The sequence below is a fragment of the Nyctereutes procyonoides genome, unplaced genomic scaffold, assembly GCF_905146905.1.
Source record: "Nyctereutes procyonoides isolate TBG_1078 unplaced genomic scaffold, NYPRO_anot_genome, whole genome shotgun sequence".
In the NCBI taxonomy this organism is placed as follows: Eukaryota; Metazoa; Chordata; class Mammalia; order Carnivora; family Canidae; genus Nyctereutes; species Nyctereutes procyonoides.
Window position 1 is genome coordinate 14908617 of NW_026575036.1, and position 22418 is coordinate 14931034.

Sequence of the window (22418 nt, forward strand, 5' to 3'; positions counted from 1 at the left end):
TTTCTTAAAGATTTTATTTATTCATGAGAGACACAGAGAGAAAGAGGAAGAGACACAGGCAGAGGGAGAAGCAGGCTCCACGCAGGGAGCCCGACACGGGACTCAATCCCGGGACCCCAGGATCATGCCCTGAGCCGAAGGTGACACTAAACCATTGGGCCACTGGGGCTGCCCTAATTTTTGGTTTATAAGGCCAACAATGTGTAAAGAGAAATGATCATGGATTTTAAGTTAATTTTAAAAGGCATGACAAATGTACCTGCTTCTTTTAAAGTGCTGCATTTCTGATAGATAGATGTCCTCAAGGTGGGTGCCCTTACATTATACAGTCTTATTTTCTCAATCCGAGAGTCAAAGACCCGAAGCAAAGAATCTTTCTCTTCCCACTGAGACATAATTTTATTATCAATGAAGGTGGCAAACATCTGTGTTTCAATGAAGCGTGAAAGAAATGGCAGGTAAGGTTCAGGCTGGTCAGACAGAAAGGAAGCCTGTAATGAGAATAATTAGAAATTATTAGTGCAAAGAGACCATCTCAGTACTACATAATAAGTCTGAAAATTTGTTGGTGAGGTCACTTTAAAAAAATTGTGTAACATGCAAACCTGATGCTTGAAATTAAAAAATCTCAAAAAAAAATCACTTTTCCTTCTAAATTCATGGAATTTAGGTCACTTAGGCCTTTAGCACTGTTTCTACCTTTCAAAATTGATTTACATTCTGGTACTCATGATCATTAGGTAGAAAAGAGGGCATCACTAATCAAAGAGGGTGGATGAGTTGCTGCAATACCATCAATCATCCTCTTTACTTACCAATAATTTTGAGCCCTTTTCCAGTGAGCTGTGATTTTTTTTTTCCTGCTTGCTATTCCTAGCCTATGCAGTATACCTCTGAGTCATAAGGCACTGACGTGATCAATGGATACGATTGAGATATACGTAATAACCTTAAAAAAAACTTTGTGCTTTGTGGTGGTCCAAACTTTGGACTTCGTGCTTATGGGTGAAATCTTTCTGTCTGTCAAGTGGATGTTTTGCTAGGCCCCAATACTGTTTGAGACTGACGAAGGAGTGTTACTTTGAGATCATACTTCTGATTTGTGCTGATTTAAAAAAGTCTAGGCCTTAACAACTAAAATATATATATATATATTGCCTGAAAAACCACCCGAATCAACCAAGCCTTCAGAAAACATGCATAACCTGCTGCATGTTCCTGTTACCAGTCTGTATGGTGCATGGAATGGTTCTGTAAATTGTAATCAGTTCCTAATACAAAGTGTTTCTTTTTTTGTGGTTCTTCAGGTTCATGAGTTTGCAGGAATTATAGTCAGAGTTTGATACTAGCTGACATTTGGAGGCGATTTACTATTTCAGCTGCTGAATTGGTTTTGCTTTTCATTCTACTGAGTAGGTGCAGTGTGGCAGAAGCTAGAAGGTGAAAGTTCTGACATAAGATTAGTCTCCTTAATTCTCATTGGCTTCTTCCTAGAATATTTATATTTCATTCTAAAATTTAGGAAACCTTTAAAAAAGTTCCATATAGAAAACCACTTACTAAAAAAAAAGAAAGAAAGAAAGAGAAAACCACTTAATCAATTTAAGTGCCTTCATAGTTTAGATGCATTTACATAAATCCAGTTAGCTAGTAAAAGATTCACAGTAGTCTCTGAAAATCAATTCACCTCTTTAAAAGATATTTTATACATAAATATCAATTTTACTTTTTCTACGGCAAACAGCTTTTCTTCTCCCTCCTAACGAGCCAAATATTTGGCTTTTGGTATTCAGACCCTCACGGACTACATTTAAGTCAGCAAAGACTTGGCTTGGAGGACCAGCATGTGATAGTCCTGTACATTTTCCTAGTGAAAAATGAAATGATTACAGGCCTTCTGGAAGCTACATGAAACTTTCATTTCTCTAGTGGTTATATAAAAAGAATTCCATTTATAGTCTGAAGCTACATAAAGATTAAGAAGGAAGAAAGTACCAGTGCTCCATTTAGATAAGAATTTGAATTGCCCCAAGGATAAATCATGAGTGTACACAGATTACTTCCAAGTCAGATAGGAAAAAATGGTTAAGCTTAATAAGAAAGGAACCTAAAAGCAGGAATACATTTGGAGAAGTGAAGGCTTAATTTATTAAAGAAGTTTTCTCAAACAAAAAATGCATCAAAACTTACTGCTCAATGTAGTTTATAAGCTCCAACTGAAAAAAATGTCTGAAAATAATTTTTTATACTACCCACCACCTTAACAAAAAATGTTTATTAATATTTACTTGTCAGAGACTCCATGATTGTAGATTAGCCTCTTAGAATACATTAGCCCCTCTGAGAGGTCTTTCATGACACAAAGCTACCATTTAGCAAAAAGCCATAATGCATTCTATTAGCAGTATGATGCCTTGGCAATCAGAGGCAGAGGACTGCACTACACTCTAATGACCTGAAAGAGTTAATGCACACCCCTAAGTGCTTTTGTCTGGAAAATGAAAACAAAAGCAAACACAAAAAGTGGTGGATGTGTCCAGAAAATCTGCCAGAAGAATACTTTCTAGGAAACCTGAGAAAGAAGCTTTGATTTCAGCAGGACAATTGAAAGTCAGTGTCATTTTTTGTCTTCCTTTCCTACAAACTTTGGAATGGAACCTTAGACTTACAGTCATAAAACCTAATTTATTCACTTTCTCTCTTTTGATCCTAAGATGAGGTAAAACTTTGTCTTCTGAAACTAAACTGTTATTTTTACATGGACAAGTTGAGATGTCATTATAGGATGAAGGCCAAATAGAAGAATAAGTTCTTGGGGAGTTGCGACAAAAAAAAAAAAAAAAAAAGAAAAAAAAAAGAATAAGTTCTTAATGGGAAGGGAGAGAAAAAAAATCTGTGGTGAAAAAAGTTAACAAGATCAGTAAGACAGCCTACTAAGAGCCATAGAAAGGGAAACTGTTGGGGTTTTGTTTTGTTTTGTTTTTTTACTTTGTCAAAGTTCTGCATCTGTTCTCGGTTGGTCAGCCAGGATTCCATGTCCTGGGCAGTCTGAATCACAAATGCTTCATAATCTGCGAACATCTGTGTAAAGCGGTTAGCAAAGACCTCGCGGAGCTGCACGTTGAGCTGGTAGTCCCTTAGTTCTGCCTCTTCACACTGCAGTTTTAAATCCTTTTCTTTTTCACTCAATGAGGCAGAAAGGTCCATTTTTTCCACGGTCACACCGGTCCGCTTGGCCAGAGCTTGGAGGCGGGCTATGGTTTCGTTGCCCTTCAGCAACTCATACATGCTGATGTTGTTAGTGGAGACGTTGCCATTCTTCTTGTCATTAACCAAGTCCTTCAGGACCAGGTTCTTCAGTTTGGTGGCACTCTCACTGCCATGTAGGCAGCCCTCAGGAGGGATCCCAAATTGAAGAAGCACTTCAGAGAGTTCCTGGATAAAATCCACCTTATTGGGGAATTGTGGAAATTCTTCAGGCAATTCAATAAAATGGTTGTCAATGTCCACAAAACACAAATTAGCCTGAAAAAAAAAGTAATACAAAGGTTTGATATTCAAAATTTTTATATTCTAAAATATTCTCACCAACTATTATAAATAAAACCATAGATTACAAATTGCCTTTTTAAAAACTGAGATATAACTGATATATAACATTTTGTTTTATGTGTGCGATTCGATACATATTATAAATGATTACCACAGTAAGTCTGGTTAAAATCCATCACCACACATAATTATAATTATTTTCTTGTGATGTGAACTTTGAAGACCTTACACTGCCTTTTATGTTAACCTTCTGAAGGTTAATTATTTTTATTCTTTAAAATTTTTTTCCCATACGTATTTTATACCGTTTTTAATATAAATGGATATTTTCTCTGGGTCTTAGCAATTTATTATAATCTGGACATGATTCCATAATATACGACATCTCTTAGGCATTCCAAAATGAGTAAAGGTGGACAGAGTTGTACCTTACAAATAGAAAGCACTGGGTAAAATGCTCACTGGATGAATTCAGTCTGAACTTTCTTTGCCATTCTACTGCTTTGACACTATTTGTAATTTAGAATTAACAATAATTGCTAAATTTTAGCAGCTGTAGTCTCCCCAAATGGGATGAAATTGGCAAAGAACAATCCAATTCACAGAAAACCCACAAATTTTCACTTTATCCAAAATTAGCTTCAACTTCTTAGCAAAACCATTTCAGGAGTTATTAGACAAACAGCAGGAGGCAGAGAGCAGTAGAGGCAAGTGCTTAGACAATTACAAATGATTATTCCTTGAATAATTAAGAGCTGATTCAGGAGATATTTTTGAGTTGAAAAAAGAGGAAATAGAGATCAGAGGAAAAAAATTTTTGAGTTTGCTTACACTATAGATTTTGAATTTATATTGAATAAAAAGACTTTTAAATATTTTCCAAGTAATTATGGATAATTTGAGGGGTCAAGTGCATGCATGAAATTTTCATTATCCCTCATGTATGTGATTACAGTAGACTCCGTAACAGTATTTTACTTTTATTGTTCATACTCTCTTATTAATCAGAACGAGGTTGTCAGTGTAAAGGAATATTATGCTCATGGACTGTGGAAGGGTGGGAAGCCAAAGGTATAGCCCATTACATAAAACTGATCCTGACTATGTAAGTGGCTCAACATAGGGCATAGGCTGGAAGTCAATCAACAGAATAGAAAGTTTCATTTTGAATTTCCCTCTCTCTCCTACAGCCCTCCACCCAGGTCAGCAAGGAGACAATTCGTACTGCCCTTTGATCCTATATGGTGAAAGGTGCAAAGAAGAGAGCAAAGAGTTGGGTTTTTACTTTTCTCTTAATCCCTGCTCTATGTCAGGTGATGGTGCACAAAAAGCACAGCAAATTTCTGTATTTAGCTCAATCAAAATTCAAGATTACCTTCCATCTAAAAACAGAGAATCAACAATGATTACTCTCAAGCCTGAAATGACCTGTGAATCCCTCTCTTTAATTCTGCAGATGCAGAAACTGAGGCCTAAGAAGTTAGGCAACATCCTGACACCTGTTCCAGATAAGCATCCTCAAACAGCCTGGTGGCTTTAAAGATTTTTTTTCCTCCAATTTTCCTTATCTCCAATATCAGTAGTTTCCTCTAAATAAAATAAGAGATGAAGGCAAATCTTTAAGACAGTATTGCTGCCTACTGCTTTCTCCAAATCCACATCTTTATATACGTATCTATAGTCTCTAGAAAGCAGGATGTGTTGAAAGGCTTAGGGAGAGAAAGTAGGTCACTATAATTCAGATGGATGATTCAGAGTCTTTAAAAATGGAAGAAAAAAATTCACTAACATGCTAATCTAAATGTTAGCTAGCAACCTCCCACCTCTTACATTTTGTACTGTCTCCTTCATTAATGTCTTCCTGCTATCCTTTTCTATCCTTCTTCTATGAAAAGAGAAAATGATACATCTGGGAAATTTTAAAGCTTGTTATGCTCATACAATCACTGCTGAATTGAAAGGATAGGGCAAGGTGGCTGTTCCAGCACCACATTACTGGCCTATCTTCATGTTTCCATAAGTCTCTCATACCTTCCCTATGATTGCTTAGATGGGCCCAAGTTGGGGTTTTGATTATCACAAAATGAAAACAGGATTATTAACTTGTGTTAGAAGAGTTACTGGAGAAAAGCTAAAAAGCCTTTTTTTCTAAAACAAAGAACTCCATACAATAGAGCATTCTGATGATCATTTTTTTCACTTTTAATACCATTAAACTAAAAAATTCTATCAGAAGAGCTCAAGAAATATATACACAATAAAAATACACTTGACATCTCAATTTAACATTGTTTTAGGACTAAATATTTCTGTATCTTTACTGACCAATGCTGCTCACACATTCATGGTAGGTTATCACTTTTAGTTAAAAATGAAAGACATTCCTTCAAAAGAAAGGGAACAAAGACTTGAAGTTTAATCATTTCTTCTGCCATGAAGCCATCTTACATCCCTACCCTAAAGGAGTTCTGATTTCTTCTGCATATATGCTTAGTTCATTCATTCCTCTTACTTTTTTTTAACCTGTTTGTAATATTTGTAAATGACTTATTTTGAAAAGCAAAAGTTATATCTTACTTATCTCAAGGTCTCCTAATCTAGGCTACACTGGTAGTGTATGAGACAACTGTTCGGTGAATGACTGAATAAAGCTCAAGGAGATAGGCATTTTGTGGTACTCCAAAAATGTACATAGGAGGAGGAAATATCCAGGAATGTAAAGTCAGGGCAGCTTTCTCTATACTTAGTGAAGGATACAGTTTCTCAATGGCTGAAGTTAAGCTGGCATAGGGGTAAACCAGAGGAGAATATTTAAAATATTCCCATAGAAAATAAAATATTCCCATAGAACCTCAGGCAAGATACAATAAAAAAGAAAAGTAATTCTAATTTAGTTTTTTTTTTTATTTTTTGCCTACCATTTACTATAAAGATAAGCGAGAATGGGAGAAAGCGAGGTGCCATTCTCTGCAATTCATCCTCCTCAGTGCTATATCCTTCTACCAACACTCTCCTCACCCCAACCCCCAAAAAACAATATAACAAAATGGTTACCTGTGCCTATCATTTTAGAACTATGGGAAAAGTAAGTGGGTGGTTAATTATAAGTCTATGTAGTTACATTAGTTAGCTAACAACTAAAATCATACCTTCCTAAAATAATCATTTTGTAAACTTATCATTTTCATAACTATTTTAAGAAACCCCTCACTATTTCTCTCTCTCTCTCTCTCTCTCTCTTTTTTTTTGTCCTGTCACTATTTTTAGCTATTATTTTATTTTACAGTTTTCAGGGAAAAGAAGGAGGAGGTGAATATTATGAGTGAGTGTATTTATTTTTTTTTTAAAAAGATTTTATTTACTTATTCATGAGAGACACACAGAGAGAGAGGCAGAGACACAGGAGAAGCACGCTCCTTGCAGGGAGCCTGACATGGGACTCCACCCCGGGTCTCTAGGATCAGGTACTGGGCTGAAGGCGGCACTAAACCGCTGAGCCACCCATGCTGCCCGAGTGAGTGTATTTAAATCACTCTTTAAAATGGCCTTTTTTTTTTTTTTACTTACTTCTCCAAAATTATGTAAAGTAGATTTTTTCATATCATCGTAAAATGTTATAAACACAAAGTGATCTGTAGGTATTCTTTTTTTTTTAATTTTAATTTTTTTTAATTTTATTTATGATAGGCACACAGTGAGAGAGAGAGAGGTAGAGACACAGGCAGAGGGAGAAGCAGGCTCCATGCACCGGGAGCCCGATGTGGGATTCGATCCCGGGTCTCCAGGATCGCGCCCTGGGCCAAAGGCAGGCGCCAAACCACTGCGCCACCCAGGGATCCCGATCTGTAGGTATTCTAAAGATAAACTTAAAAATTCTGAAAGTTCTTGCAGTAATATCTGTGATTTTCTAATTTTTTACTCATTAAATCAAGATTCTAATAAATGTACATGCCCATCCATTCAGAGAATGTAACAACAGGAAATAACGTGGGTCAGTTATTAGCATATTCTTCTAAAATATGGGTATACTAACATACATTTTCTATACAGAAGCACTGCCATTTCCACAGCTGACCCAGGGTATTTCCTGCTATTCTACTCTCTGAATAGATGGGCATATATATTTATTAAAGAGTGTTGACTTAATGAGTAAAAAATTAGAAAATCACAGACACTGTTGCAAGAGCTTTCAGGACTTTTAAGTTTATCTTTAGACCCAGAGAATACATGCAGATATGGAGACAGACAGATTTCCCCACTACAAAAATATTTAGGTGCCATTTAAAAACTCTCAACAATTATAACTCATGTAAAAATGGAAAGAATATTTATACACCTAAACCTATTGCCTTATAAAATATAATTTAATTAATATACAAATAGACCAGATACTCAACAGGAAACTAAAAACATGTCACTATTAAAGTCTTCAAACTTAAACTGCATCTAAAATATGTTTGGCTAGTCTATTTCTTTTTCCTTGAAAATTTAAAGGATTACTTCTTTGAACCAACAAGATACTTAGATTAATCTAATAAAAGAGAAAATAAGAGAGTTCAGATAAAAGAGATATAATGTGGAGGCAAAAGCAGAACATGCATAAGCTCAAAAAGAGCAAGAAAGCTCACATATACATTTTGTATGATCTGAATCAAGCTATTTTCCCCTGAAAAAAAAAGTTAATTTTGGTAGGGAAACATTCATTGGAATAAAGTGAGCAACAGATGATTGCAGGAATCATTACTGGGTACAATGGCTGTGGCTTAGTGTGGTATTTTAAATTCACTTATTAAAATGAGAATCTCCATGGGAAATAAGAACAAATAAAAGCAAAGCACAGCATGAAAGATTTTATTAAGAAAGGTGCTAATTAAATAGCTAATAATACAACGTAGTTAACTATTTAATGTTTTTTAATAGGCCATGGCACTCTCATCAATATTTCATTTCAAAGGTTTTACATTCCAATTCTGAGTACCATTAATGATGGTCAAAAACTAGATTCAAAATGCTTCCAAGAATTCCTATCTTCTTCTTAAACAACATCTGAAAATACAATATTCAGAAAGCCTAAAAACCTTAAGGTGGTCTAAAGATGGGGTTAGAATTCTTATCTCAACCACCTAGTCAAGCTGACATTTAGAAAAACTTGGTAACTAGCTTTAGGTCTGAAAACAAAGAATACTAAAGTATTTGGTATTTCCATTGTCTATAGCTTGCTGAGAGATGCTACTTTTCATTTGATGGAAGTCAAGAATCAAATTCACCTCAATTAATACAATGACTTTAAAGATTTTAATGATGTGAAAACCTGGGCTATACTGTTTAAAAGCAGAATTTACAACATGAATGTGGAAAAAAATAATTAAATGTTATTAGAATAACAAAGCAATTAGACCATGCTGTTGCTTTATCTTCACAAATTTATAGCTGTGAAAATTTGTCACTATCCTGTTTGAACCATGCTTAATTATTAACTAGTCATGGTAACCATCAAAAGTCAGGATCTGCATTCTACGGCTCAGGCTCTACCCTAACCCTACTTGGGAGATTCAGGACAGTCATAGACACAGTTTGGACAAAGACCACGCTGTCTAACAATAAAGTGGCCTTGACCTAAATCAACAAACAGCAAATGCTTCATCACTCATTAGAAGTTTTACCTCTTGAGGAAGTTCTAGTTTAGAACGGTCAGTTCCTTCTTTTGACTGAAGGCCCATCAGATAAGGGACAGGAGCATCAAGAAAATGTAGTAGAGAAGCAGGGAGGATGGGTACATAAACATGTTGCCACTGAAATGGGAACAAAAGTGTGGTGATGCCTTCCGCCACAGTCATCAAGCGCTGATAATCTGTACAGAACAAGGAAAAAAGGAGAGGAAGATTCCAAATAAAAACATAATCACTGCATTAAGCTTAAAAATATTACTTTCCAGAAAAAAAATCTTGTTTTAATAAATAAAATGTTTATGATTATGTAGAAAATACGTCAGTTCTATCCCAGTAGAGAATTAAATGATTTCACTTGAATGGTATTAAGGGGGTATGAGTAGGTGGGAAACATCATCTTATTCTTGCTTCTGAAATCACCAGTATGTAAGTTTACACTCCATTTCCTTAAAACGTGGAGGAAACAAGACCACAATTAAATTGCTCTTGGCAGGTCCCCAACGAAAATGTACAAGGATATTGCTATTGATCACTTTTTGTATACATGCATATCACTATAATCCCCAATTCAGAGGCTTTTTCTTGTATATATATATATATACACATATATATATGTATATATATATGATCAGAATTATGACCTATGGTTATACTGATTATATTTATTTTAGCCTTCATTTTGTGGGCAAAAGAAATCCAACACACACACACACACACACACACATATATACACATTTATAATCATACTTCCTATATTTAACCCCCAACTATATAACTACCAAATCCAGAAACAATGTGAAAGTTACCAGAAAATTAAAGGGTAATTTTTGCTTGTGTTTTCTCCTCATGAATTAATTTATCAAAACTAAAAACTGCTTGCAATATTAAAGTGTCCTCCCCATTTTATTGAGATATAATTGACATATAACACTGTATTAGTTTTAGGTGTTATGATATAATGATCTGACATATGGATGTACTGCAAAATGATTACCACAGCTGTTAACATCTGTTACCTCACATAGCTACAAATAAAGAACTCTCTTAAACTACTATGCCATGGGGGTGATTTATACATCCATTGTCTATAATCCTCATTTAAATCTCTGGAGACAGATGTATTTAGAATTCCATTTTTTTTAATAAAGGAGTATTATGCATATATCATATACATGAAATATCTAGGGCAGCACCCTGTAATAAAACACATTAATATTTCTGCAGCAAACTTTAGGAGTGTCCCTGTAGGACAGATAAGTAACTTAAATAGGGTCACTTTGGTTCAGGTTTGCTTTTTCAGAATTAAGTTGTAAAAAGAAACTTTGATTTTCTGAATTTTTTTGGATTTGAGAATTGAAGAGAAAGGATATTAATGGACTTGTAATTTTGCTCACAGAATTCACTGTTCCCAAAAACAGTAATATCTGGGGGGAGTAAGATCCTGGGGAAGTCTTTTAAAAAGGTTAAAGAAAATGATCATGAACACTGGGTGTTATTCTGTATGTTGGTAAATTGAACACCAATAAAAAAAATTATTAAAAAAAAAAAAAGAAAATGATCAGATGCTATTTGGTTCACATCAATTCAAAGAACACCTGACCAAGCATAAACAGGATGTTTTTTCCTTAAAAATCTTTCTTGTGCTGCTTTATAATTTGTATACAACCACTTTTAATAGACTACAGGGGGATTTTGGTAATGAATCATCAGCTATCCACAGCCAAGTATACTCAGAAGTTTCCTTATGTGATTCATGATTAAGCCTTAAATTTTATGGGGCGCTTGGCTGGCTCAGTTGGTAGAACATGTGATTCTTGATCTTGGGGTTGTAGATTTGTGTCCCATGTTGGGTGTAGAGATTTAAAAAATTTCTTTAAAAAAAAAAAAGACTTAGGGCAGCCCTGGTGGCTCAGCGGTTTAGCGCCACCTTCAGTCCGGGGAGTGATCCTGAAGATCCGGGATCGAGTCCCACGTCAGGCTCCCTGCATGGAGCCTGCTTCTCCCTCTGCCTATGTCTCTGCCTCTCTCCCTCTCTCTGTCTCTCATGAATGAATAAATAAAATCTTTAAAAAATATTAAAAAATAAAAATATTCCTATAAACAGGTTTTCACCTAAAATTTAAGTCTTTTTTTATTTTTTATTTTTTTAAAGATTTTATTTATTTATTCATGAGAGGCACAAACACAGGCAGAGGGAGAAGCAGGCTCCATGCAGGGAGCCCAACGTGGGACTTGATCCTGGGTCTCTAGCATCACACCCTGGGCTAAAGGCGGCGTTAACCTTTGAGCCACCTGGGCTGCCCTATTTTTTTATTTTTTAAAAGATTTTATTTATTTGAGAGAGAGAGAGAGTACATAAGCAGGGGGAGTGGCAGAGGGAGAGGGAGAAGCAGGCTCCCCATTGAGCAGGGAGCCCAATGTCCCAGGACCCTGGGATCCTGACCTGAGCTGAAAGGCAGACACTTAACCGACAGAACTACCCAGGCACCCCAATAGGAATACTTTTAAAACACAAACACCAGGTGGCCCAAGGGGTAGGGGGTCAGTTATATGAAAACGAATAGCTGACCCAATTACTCAGGTGGGGACATGGACATATATGAACACACATACACGTGTGCGCACCAGCCAAGGCCCAGAGGAGCAGGGCTGAGACTGCTGGTACTCTGTGGAGATGCGGTGGTCAAAGGAGATCAGGTAACAGCCACTGACCACTTAGCTCGTGATTGGGTAGATGTATGAGCTGTAGGACATGGGAGTCCTTCTTCACAGGGGCAGGGGTTGGCAGGTGACCTGAACCCCCTGAAATCTGTTGAAAGTCCCTAGTAACTGTAGCTCTGAAGTATGACAGGACTCCATAATGGCACTTGCCCTATGGGCTTTTTTCTCTGCTGTGGGCTCAGTAAGGGCAGAGAGGTACATATGTTATCTTAGTTTGCCTATAAGGCACAGTGCCTAATTTATAGCACTGCTGATCAAATTTTACTGACCAAAAAACATTCATTCATTCATTCATCTATTTATCTATCTATCTATGTATCTATCATCTACCTATCTATCTAATCTATCTTAGAGAGAGAGAGTACATGCATGTGTGCGCAGGGGGAGAGGTAGAGAGAATCTCAAGCAGACTCCACACTAAGCACAGATCCCAACCTGGAGCTTGATCTCATGATGATGAGCTCAAATCAAAAGTTGGATGCTAAACCAACTGAGCCACTCAAGTGCCCCTACTGACCAAATTTAATGATGCTATGGAATGTTAACAATTTTCTTCTCCTATTGCAAAAGTCCTAACAAAACACAAAATAAGGAGTAGGAAGGCATGCAAACTATGAGACCAAATTCAGAGAAATATCTTTAAGATTCTCTTTTATTGGTCACCCATTTCAACTGAGGATTGGAGTCCTTCTTAGAAAAAGGATCTTAGGAAGCCTCCACAGCTTTTTGGAAGTGACTAGGGAATGAAAGCACAATGTTGCTCTACCAGGAAGATTTATTCTACATGTCATTCCTGAGGTTTGAGGAAAACAGAGCTCATTTAAAAATTAAAAGAAAGGAGAAAGAAGAAGAAAAAGAAAAAATAAAGGGAAAAAAATTTATTTTATAGCTTCCTCTTTTATATATTTTATTTGACTGTATTCAAAACATACATTATGTATTATGTATATGGGCTATTAGAAAAATAACTTGATTGTTCTGGTGCATATCTGCTAACTTTTAAAAATTGCTGTTATTTGGGGTGCCTGGCTGGCTTAGTTAGAAGAGCATGGGACTCTTGACCTTGGGGTCATGAGTCTGAGCCACATATTGGGTATAGAGATTACTTAACAAAAACTTAAAAAAAACCAAATAAATAAAAATTGCTATCAGTTTTACTGTCTATAGAGTTTTATTGTCGAAAAAAGTATAGGGACGCCTGGGTGGCTCAGTGGTTTAGCGCCTGCCTTCGGCCCAGGGTATGATCCTGCAGTCCTGGGATCAAGTCCCACATCGGGCTCCCTGCATGGAGCCTACTTCTCTCTCTGCCTACGTTTCTGCCTCTCTCTCTCTCTCTCTCTCTCTCTGTGTGTGTGTGTCTCTCATGAATAAATAAATAAAACCTTAAAAAAAGAAAAGTTATAAAATAAGCTATTACCAGGGTTTTTTGGTATTATTAAAGATTAGTTTTCTAAGACAATCAACTCCTTAAAAAAAGTTCAATGTTTCTAATTTAATCAGTTTCTTTAAAAAAGAAAAAGCAGTAACACAAAAATCTACGTTTTAAAAAATTAGTTTTACACATTATATAGGAGAAAAAAACTACTTAAATGTCCTTAAGTAATTTAAAGTAGGAGGGATATTCTTCCTCTAATCCCTTGCCCACTTCCAATTTACAAATACCTTACCTAAGAATAATGTTTGTTTTTAAAAGATTTTATCTATTTATTAGAAAGAGAAAGAGAGAGAGAGAGAGAGCAAGCACACAAGTGGGGGGGGGGGTGTGGAGCAGAAGGAGAGGCAGACACCTCACTGAGTAGGAAGTCTAATCAGTGGCTCTGCTGGATCCCAGGACCTTGAGATCATGACCTGAGCTTAAAGTAGCCACTTAACCAACGGAGTCACCCAGGCACCCCTAAAAATAATGTTGCTCCATTGGTTAAGTGTCAGATTCTTGGTTTTGGCTCAGGTCATGATCTCATGGCTGGGGTACAACCTGCTCACAGGGAGTCTGCTTGAAATATTCTCTCCCTTTGCCCATTGCCCCCTGTCCCGTGCTCACATGCATGTGTGTACACATGTGCTCTCTCTCTAAAAATAAATCTTTAAAAAAAAAGAATAATGTTTTTAAGGAAAAGGAGGAGTGAGAAGATCCCTTTGGTTAAGAAATAATGATCATTTACTCTGTCACTGCTCTTCAGTCAAAACCCCAGAAACATACCTTTATTTGAACAGGTTGTGTTTACTACTACTCCTTACTGAGAGGGAGAACACACACCTTGGGGATCTGTGGAATGTCTTCATAAGGGGGCTTAGAGATCACCTATTATTGCATTTGGGCTGGGTTTGGATAATTTTTGGGAGGGTATAAGGAAGTAGAGACTTGCTTTGGATTAGATACTGTAAGAAATGAAGGCATTTCTAGGACAGGGTATCTCAATATATCTGATATAGAGAAAGCTGATTAAGGTAGGGTTAGAACTGTATTTGGTAAGGAAGTGAACCAGCAGTTACTAATTCAGCAAGAGAAGATATTTGGTATTTTGTGGGGTGCACAGTGGTCTTCCCTTGAAGTGGATGTTCCTGTTGGACTATTTATATTCTATAGGCATCATGGCTCAGTTGTGAACATCAGATCAGTATGCATTAAAGTGAGCCCTAGCTTGAGAGCTTGATCAGTTCCTGGGTGTCTGTGACTACTTTAATATTCCTTTCTCAATTGTAAGCCAGGCACAGGTGAAAGGCTCAAGACTGTAAGCAGTCTGATCCTGTGCCAGTTACACATTTATTGCCTCAGTACATGGTCTATGACAATGGACTAAACCAAGTGTTTTCTTTTACAGTGAGCACAATGTTAAGGCTTGCCAGTAGAAGGCAATGCAGAGATACTGCAGGAGGAAGGAGCTTTTCTTTTTGGTTCTAGTGTACAACTGTGTTTTTGTCTGTTCTTGCTCCTGTTGCATGCTTGGTCAGTGGTGTGGTTATATGAAGACATCTGGTGGGTATACTTCCCTAGCCATCTGCGGAATGGGAATAGCCTCAGTGACTGGGCCAGTGGTCACTTTCCCATGGCCTCCCTAACATGGATCTCTCACACCCACAGTGGTGTCCTGACAATTTCTGCGCCCATTCACCAGCCACAGCTCACCTGACCCTCAGAGGTTTGTTTCCCTTTGCCCAGCAAATAAGGATCAGCTCTGGACCAGGCAACCCACTGGCTTTCTCCACCATTCAATGGGCCGCAACTACACTTTATTCAGTGAGATATGAATGTGTTTTGGAAACGGGCACCCCCCTCCACATCTGTCTTTCCTTGGTACCTGTTAGAGTTTTCTTCATGTCTTTATACTTTCTATTATAGCGTAGTAATTCTTCACATTACATTTCTCTGTTTAAATTACAGATATGGTTAATCTGTTTTCTGACTGGACCTAAGTTAAAAGGTCTGGGGTTTTAAGCAGTCAAATCAAATCCCTAGCAGTCTGGCTACCTTTTTTTTTTTTTTTTTTTAAACTGTTGGTAGGAAAAATGTTCAATCTCAGAGAAAACAAATTCTTCATGTAATGGGAAGTAGCACCTTAGGCTATTTTCTTGCTTTGATTATGGAAAACTTTCACATGGAGAGTGAAAATAAATTACACACTTTCCCCTCTTCTATCAGACTTTGAAAGACTCATATATATGGTTTCTATTTCCTTCAGTACCATTCTCCTACCTACCTTGGTATTCTATGTCTGTCTATTCTTTCCAGTTCTGTGTTCTCTTCAAGACTGGTTGAAATGCCACGTCCTTTTTTTCCCCTTAATTTTATTTATTTATTCATGAGACACACAGAGAAAGAAGCAGAGATTTAGGCAGAGGGAGAAGCAGGCTCCCTGTAGGGAGCCTGATGTAGAACTAGATCCCAGGACCCTGGGATCACCAACTGAGCCAAAGGCAGACGCTCAACAGCTGAATTACCCAGGCTCCCCACATCCTTTTATACAAGACAATTCTTTTTAACTGAATCAAGAAATAAAAGAGCTTTCTTCTTTAAGTATGTTTTGAAAAATTTGACTTTAGGAAAATTATTTTTGTTTGATACTCAAAGTGATTGAGTGTGTAAAAGACATTCTTTTCTTTTCTTTTTTAAAGATTTTATGTATTTATTCATGAGAGATACAGAGAGAGAGAAGCAGAGACACAGGGAGAAGAGAGGCAGGCTCCATGCAGGGAGCCCAATGTGGGACTCGATCCCAGGTCCTCAGGATCACGCCCTGGGCTGAAGGCAGGTACTAAACCGCTGAGCCACCCAAGGATCCCCCAAGACATTATTTTCATATTTAAGACATGCCTCGGCACAACATAGAAGGCTCTTCATGACTTGGTCTTTTCCTGCTTCATTTCTTACCACATTCTGTACACAGACAAATCATCTGCCTGTAATCCATTCACTGAATCTTACATGTTTCCACAGGTTTCTGTGCCACTGTATATACTTTTTCTCTGTCTAGAAGGTCCCCTCCCCTTGTAGTGCTTGGCTGAATTCCACTCTTTCCTTAGGTACAGTTCCTTTGCAAAGCCTTCCTGAAACACATCATTAGTAGAGTCCCTCCTATGTACTTCCACAGCACCCTATCTTTATTTCCATCACAGTGATTATTCATCTCATTAAAACTATTACAATTCTAATTATCTGTTTATATGTCCTTCTTCCTTACTGTACCATCATCTGTCAGACAGCAATAACTGAATTTTTTAAATGATTTTATTTATTCATGAGACACACAGAGAAAGAGAGGCAGAGACACAGGCAGAGGGAGAAGCAGGCTCCATGCATGAAGCCTGATGTGGGACTGGATCCTGGGACTCTGGGATCATGCCTTGAGCCAAAGGCAGACGCTTAACTGCTGAGACACACAGGTGTCACACAATGACTATATTTTTAATCTCAGAATTTCCAGTACTTGGTGTATAGAGCCTACCACATAGTGAGTGGTCAAGGTAAATGTGTGTTAAGAAATAAATATGTAGTATTTAAGGCATGTAGAATAAAACTATTCAGACATTAAAAAAATTATGCTTTACTATGTTACACAGAATACATCAACAAAAATTTGTCTAGCAGTGGCTTATATGCAGACCCTGAGAGAGCCCTGCCTCTGCTATCTCAGCCCCTGTCTAACCAGCATCATTGTGAAGACCATGGTTGGACATTTGACAGGCCTGCAGCTAGACCTGAGGTAGGGGGCACAGGATGGGTAGTGGCACAGGCAACTCCAGCATTGGCTTCTGGCTCACTGTCCAAGGAGGAGGCCACGTCTATTGGGATTTGTACACTGCAAAGTGTTGCCAATGGAGGCATGAGGCTGGTGGTGGCCAGCACACCTTCGGTGATCATGATACGGCTACAAGATTACACACCTACAATCCTGGGTGCAGAGATTGGTCACCACCTAATGCTGGCCTCTAGTGCATGCGTAATTTAGCTCATTTCTCTGGCTCCAGAAATTCATCTCTGATACTGCCAACAATGCCTTACAGTACTTCAAAATGAAGGGCACAGCTTCTGGAAGCTCCCAGAGCAAGAGCTAGTATTACAAGTTTTCTAACGATAGAACTTGACCCTTGACCTCCATGTATGGATGGCATTGATGTGAAGAAGCTGCACTACACTTCATTTGAGCTAACTAATGTACTTTTTGTCCTTATCCCCACACAGACCTGTTTTTATAAAACTATTGTTAACAGCAACAAAAACTGCCTAAAACTCACAAAGACATCACAAAAGACAGAATACAAATCCAAATAACCATAAAAAAATTCAATGGGTGAATAATGAGTCACATTTTGCTTACCATGTTCACAAAGATTTAAAAAGAAAATCACAGCAAAGGTGTGGAGGAAAACGTATTTTCACAAGTTGCTAGAGCTATTTGGCAATAGTTATCAAAAGCTTAAAAATCCACAGATCATTTGATCCAGCAATTCCAATTCTAGGAATTTATCATATAATTATAAAAAAACTTATGTATGTGATGTTTTATGTATAAAGTGTCATTTATAACAGTAAACTATTTGTAATACCCTAAATATCTAACAAGAAGGATCTGATTATAACAGTTGTGGTCAGTTATATAATGGGATATACTGGCGCAATTAAAAGCACATCTATACTATTAACATAGAAAACGAAAGTGTCCTTGGCAGCAGCTAAGTATTAAGAACTTGCTGAAATTTCACTTCTGGGTATAGGTCCAAAAGAACTGAAAGAAGAAACTTGAAAAGATATCTGAGCATCAATGTTTTTAGTAGCATTATTCACAGTAGCTAAGAGGTGAAAGCAATTCAAGTATCCATCAATGGATGAATGGATAAACAAAATGTGGTATATACACATACTGGATACTTTTCAACCTTAAAAAGGAAGGAAATTCTGACACATGATATAACATGGATGAACCCTGAGGGTCACTTAAGTGAAGTCAGTCACAGAAAGACAAATATTGTGTGTTTCTACTTATATGAGGCACCTAAAGTAGTCAATTCACAGAAATCAAAAGTAGAATGGTAGTTACCAGGGCCTGGAAGGGGAAGGATGTGGGGAAGTGTCCAAAAGGTACAGAGTTTCAGTGTTATAAGACGAAAATTCTAGAGACTGCATAACAATGTGAATATACTTAATCCTACTGAATTGTTCACTAAGAAGTAAGATAATGAATGGTATATATTTCTTTTTTTTTTTTTAAGTTTTATTTATTTATTTTAGAGAGAGTACAGAAGGGGCAGAGAGAGAGAAAAAATCTCAAGCAGACTTCCTGCTGAGTGCAGAGCCTGACATGGGCTGAGCTGAAATTAAAAGTTGGGTGCTTAGAGATGGCTGAGTGGCTTAGTTGGTTAACTGTCTGCCTTCAGCTCAGGTCATGATCCCAGGGTCCTGAGATGGAGCCCCACATTGGGCTCTCTGCTCTGCAGGGAGTCTGCTTCTCCCTCTCCCTCTGCCTGCAGCTCCCCCTGCTTGTACTCACTCTGTCAAATAAATAAAATCTTAAAACATAAATAAACAAGAATCAGATGCTCAACCAACTAAGCCACACAGGTGCTCCAGTATGTACCTCTTTAAACACAATTTTTTAAAAACTTGCTAAATCAGGGGGCCTCAGCCAGTTAAGCATTCTGACTCTTGATTTCAGTTCAGGTCATGATCCCAGGGTGTGTGATCAAGCCCCATGTGGGGCTCATCAGGGAGTGTCTGAGATTCTCTCTCTCTCTGCTTTTCCCTCCCACACATGCTTTCTCTCTCTCAAATAAACAAATCTTTATTATTTTTTAAAGATTTTATTTATTTATTTATTAACGAGACACACAAAGAGAGAGACAGAGACACAGGCAGAGAGAGAAGCAGGCTCCTTATGGGGAGCCTGATGCGGAACTTGATCCCAGGACCCTGGGATAACCTGAGCCAAAAGGCAGATGATCAACCACTGAGCCGCCCAGGTGTCCCAATGAACAAATCTTTAAAAAACTTGCTAAACCTAATCTATATGAAAATAATCTGTGGGCAACAGAATCCACAAAAAATGGATAATTTATGAGAATAATTTGAATTTAACTTGAAAAGAAGGTTTTATTTGATGTTAGATGACTTTTAAAAATATATATATATGTGTGTGTGTGTTTCAAAGTCAAACAGGGTTTGCAAAACAGGTAATGAACCAAATGTTGAGAATTATTTTTTTATTAAAAATTCTTATTTAATTCACAATTTTAAGTGTAAAAAGTACATTAATCACAAGTTACCTGTGACACTGTATAGTGCCTCTAAAATTCATTGGCAATGCATTGACATCAGGCATTTTTTTAAGCAAATTATTATTATAATTATTTAAAGATTTATTTATTTGACACAGAGAGAGCGCGCCCAAGCAAGGGAGCAGGCAGAGGGAGAAGCAGGCTCCCTGATGAGCAGGGCTCGATCCCAGGACCTTGGGATCATGACCTGAGCCGAAGGCAGATGTTCAACCAACTGAGCCACTGAGGCGCCTCTAAGGCAAATTATTTAAAATAAAAATGTGCCCCTCTATATATCTTCATTCATAAGAATATAATTTTCTAGTACCCAGAGTACCTGTAAAAAGTGGTATCTCTTATTGTTTCATCAACAGATGTTAAGAGAAAAAATTAAAAAAAGAATTAAAAAAATTTAAAAAAAATAAAGAGAAAAAATTAAGTATCTATGTATATAAGTACTTACGTTGTTTAAAGTAGATTGAATATAATTGTTGGCAAGAGGCAAAACAGACATGGATTATTTTCCTATTTTATATTATTATTAGTTAAATTATGCCTAGCAGCTGTTATATTCTGTAATAGCTGACACAATCAATATGTTCATTTTAAATTTAGTTCAGTAATCTTTTTCAAACACTTCTATTTATGATAGTATGATAGACCAGAGCTCCTGTTCTAAACTAAAAATGCTAAAGAAGGGATCCCTGGGTGGCTCAGCCGTTAAGTGCCTGCCTTCAGCCCAGGACGTGATCCTGGAGACCCTGGATCAAATCCCACGTCAGGCTCCCTGCATGGAGCCTGCTTCTCCCTCTGCCTGTGTCTCTGCCTCTCTCTCTCTCTCATAAATAAAATATTACAAAAAATAAAAATGCTAAAGAAAATAATTTTAAAACACCAAATTCATGAATATATGGATTTGCAAAAAGTAAGGGAAGAAGTTATTAGAGGTCAGGAACAAAATGGGAACAAGGGTTCAGAGTGGCAAGGCTGAAGTGTCTCGCTTCTTCAAGGCATTTACTGATCCAAAGTGGCCCAGAGCTTCAGTTTTATTTCTGTGCATGTTGAGGTACAAAGTCTAAGAAGGGCTGGGATTCACACAGTAGATCCTCTTGCATAAAAGCTAGGACCCAAAATGGTAGAAATCTCAGGGAAAAGGGATCCAGAAAGGAAAAACAAAACAAGAATAATAAAAAGAAATACCCTACTGCCAAGAAAGTTGTCTGTCCTGGCCCTAGCTCTGGGAGGGAGGGGAAAACAGTCCCTTGAGAATTTCTATCTACTGGCCATTTCCAGGTATGTTTAGGACGCCAACTCATGCTATCTGTAAGGCAGAAAAACATAAAGGTGAGAATTTTGCTGGAGGGCACGAGGGTAGGGGATGGGGTCACTGGGTGATGTAATGAGCACTAGGTATTATGTAAGTCTGTTGAATGAATCACTGAACTCTACCTCTGAAACGAATAATACACTATATGTTAATTAATTGAATTTAAATTAAAATACTTAAAAACAAACAAAAAAAGTAGGTCTTTGTTAAGCTCCACGCTGGGTGTGGAGCATACTTAAAAAAAAAAAAAAAAAAGTAGTCCTGTATTGCCAGTGAACTCAGATGCTTTGTGAAAGTAAATACAAATCATTCCTGCAGGAAGAAATCCTCAATCTTTAACCCATCAGATACTGAATTTGTCTGATAAATAATATAAAATACATTTGTTTAATATGTTTAAGGAAATCAAAGAAAGAATTAAGAAGTAAACTGTTTTAGGGCCACTGAAAGCAAAATGTCAAAGGAAAGATTAACTACAGATTAAACACAGGTAAAAAGAGAATAAACTGGGAGACAGATGTGAAAAAATCACCCAAAATGCAACAAAAAGACAAAGAGATACAAAAAGAGGTTGAGAGATATGGAAGATGGAGCAAGACAGATTAACAGGTTTAATGAAAGTTTCAGAAGGAAAAATAGAAATCTTCCCAAAACTTGAAACACATTAACCCTAGATTTCACAACAAACCACAAGCAGAACAAATAAACCCTCACTGAGATAAATTACAGTCAAAATAAAGGTCATGAAAGGCAACTGAAAATCTCATACACAGCCAGAGGGAAAAGACAGATTTCTGGCCAAGGAATGACAATTAGGGTGACTTTGACAGACACTTCTCAACAGCTACTCTAGAAACCAGCAGACAGTAGAATCTTATTCTCAAAATGCTAAAAGAAAAGAAAAACCAAAACCCCAAAAAACCCACAATTTTTAACCTAGAGTTTAATATCCAATAAAATCATCTTTCTTTTTTTTTAAAGATTTATTTGTTCATTTGTTTGTTTATTTATTTATTTATTTATTTATGGTAGACACAGAGAGAGAGAGAGAGACAGACAGAGACAGAGACACAGGCAGAGGGAGAAGCAGGCTCCATGCCAGGAGACCGACGTGGGACTCGACCCCGGGACTCCAGGATCGCGCCCTGGGCCAAAGGCAGGCGCCAAACCGCTGAGCCACCCAGGGATCCCCTAAAATCATCTTTCAAAAACACAGGCAAAAAGAAAACAGTTTCAGGGAATCCCTGGGTGGCTCAGTGGTTTAGCACCTCCTTCAGCCCAGGGTGTGATCCTGGACACCCGGGATCGGGCTCCCTGCACGGAGCCTGCTTCTCCCTCTGTCTCTTCCTCTCTCTCTCTCTCTCTCTGTCTCTCATGAATAAACAAAATCTTAAAAAAAA

The 22418-nt window shown here is 37.4% G+C and overlaps 1 protein-coding gene across 7 annotated transcripts in view; it reads right to left on the reverse strand.

The window, feature by feature from the left end:
* The window catches only part of DENND5B (DENN domain containing 5B), a 204555-nt gene that overhangs the window by 65568 nt on the left and 116569 nt on the right, over window positions 1-22418 (reverse strand). For all 7 annotated transcript variants that reach the window (XM_055318778.1, XM_055318774.1, XM_055318777.1 and 4 more), the window contains 3 exons: window positions 9216-9403; window positions 2989-3525; window positions 260-491 (listed from right to left, as the gene is read on the reverse strand). In XM_055318778.1, the coding sequence (XP_055174753.1) occupies window positions 260-491; window positions 2989-3525; window positions 9216-9403 (957 nt within the window). The remainder of the gene's footprint in view (window positions 1-259; window positions 492-2988; window positions 3526-9215; window positions 9404-22418) is intronic.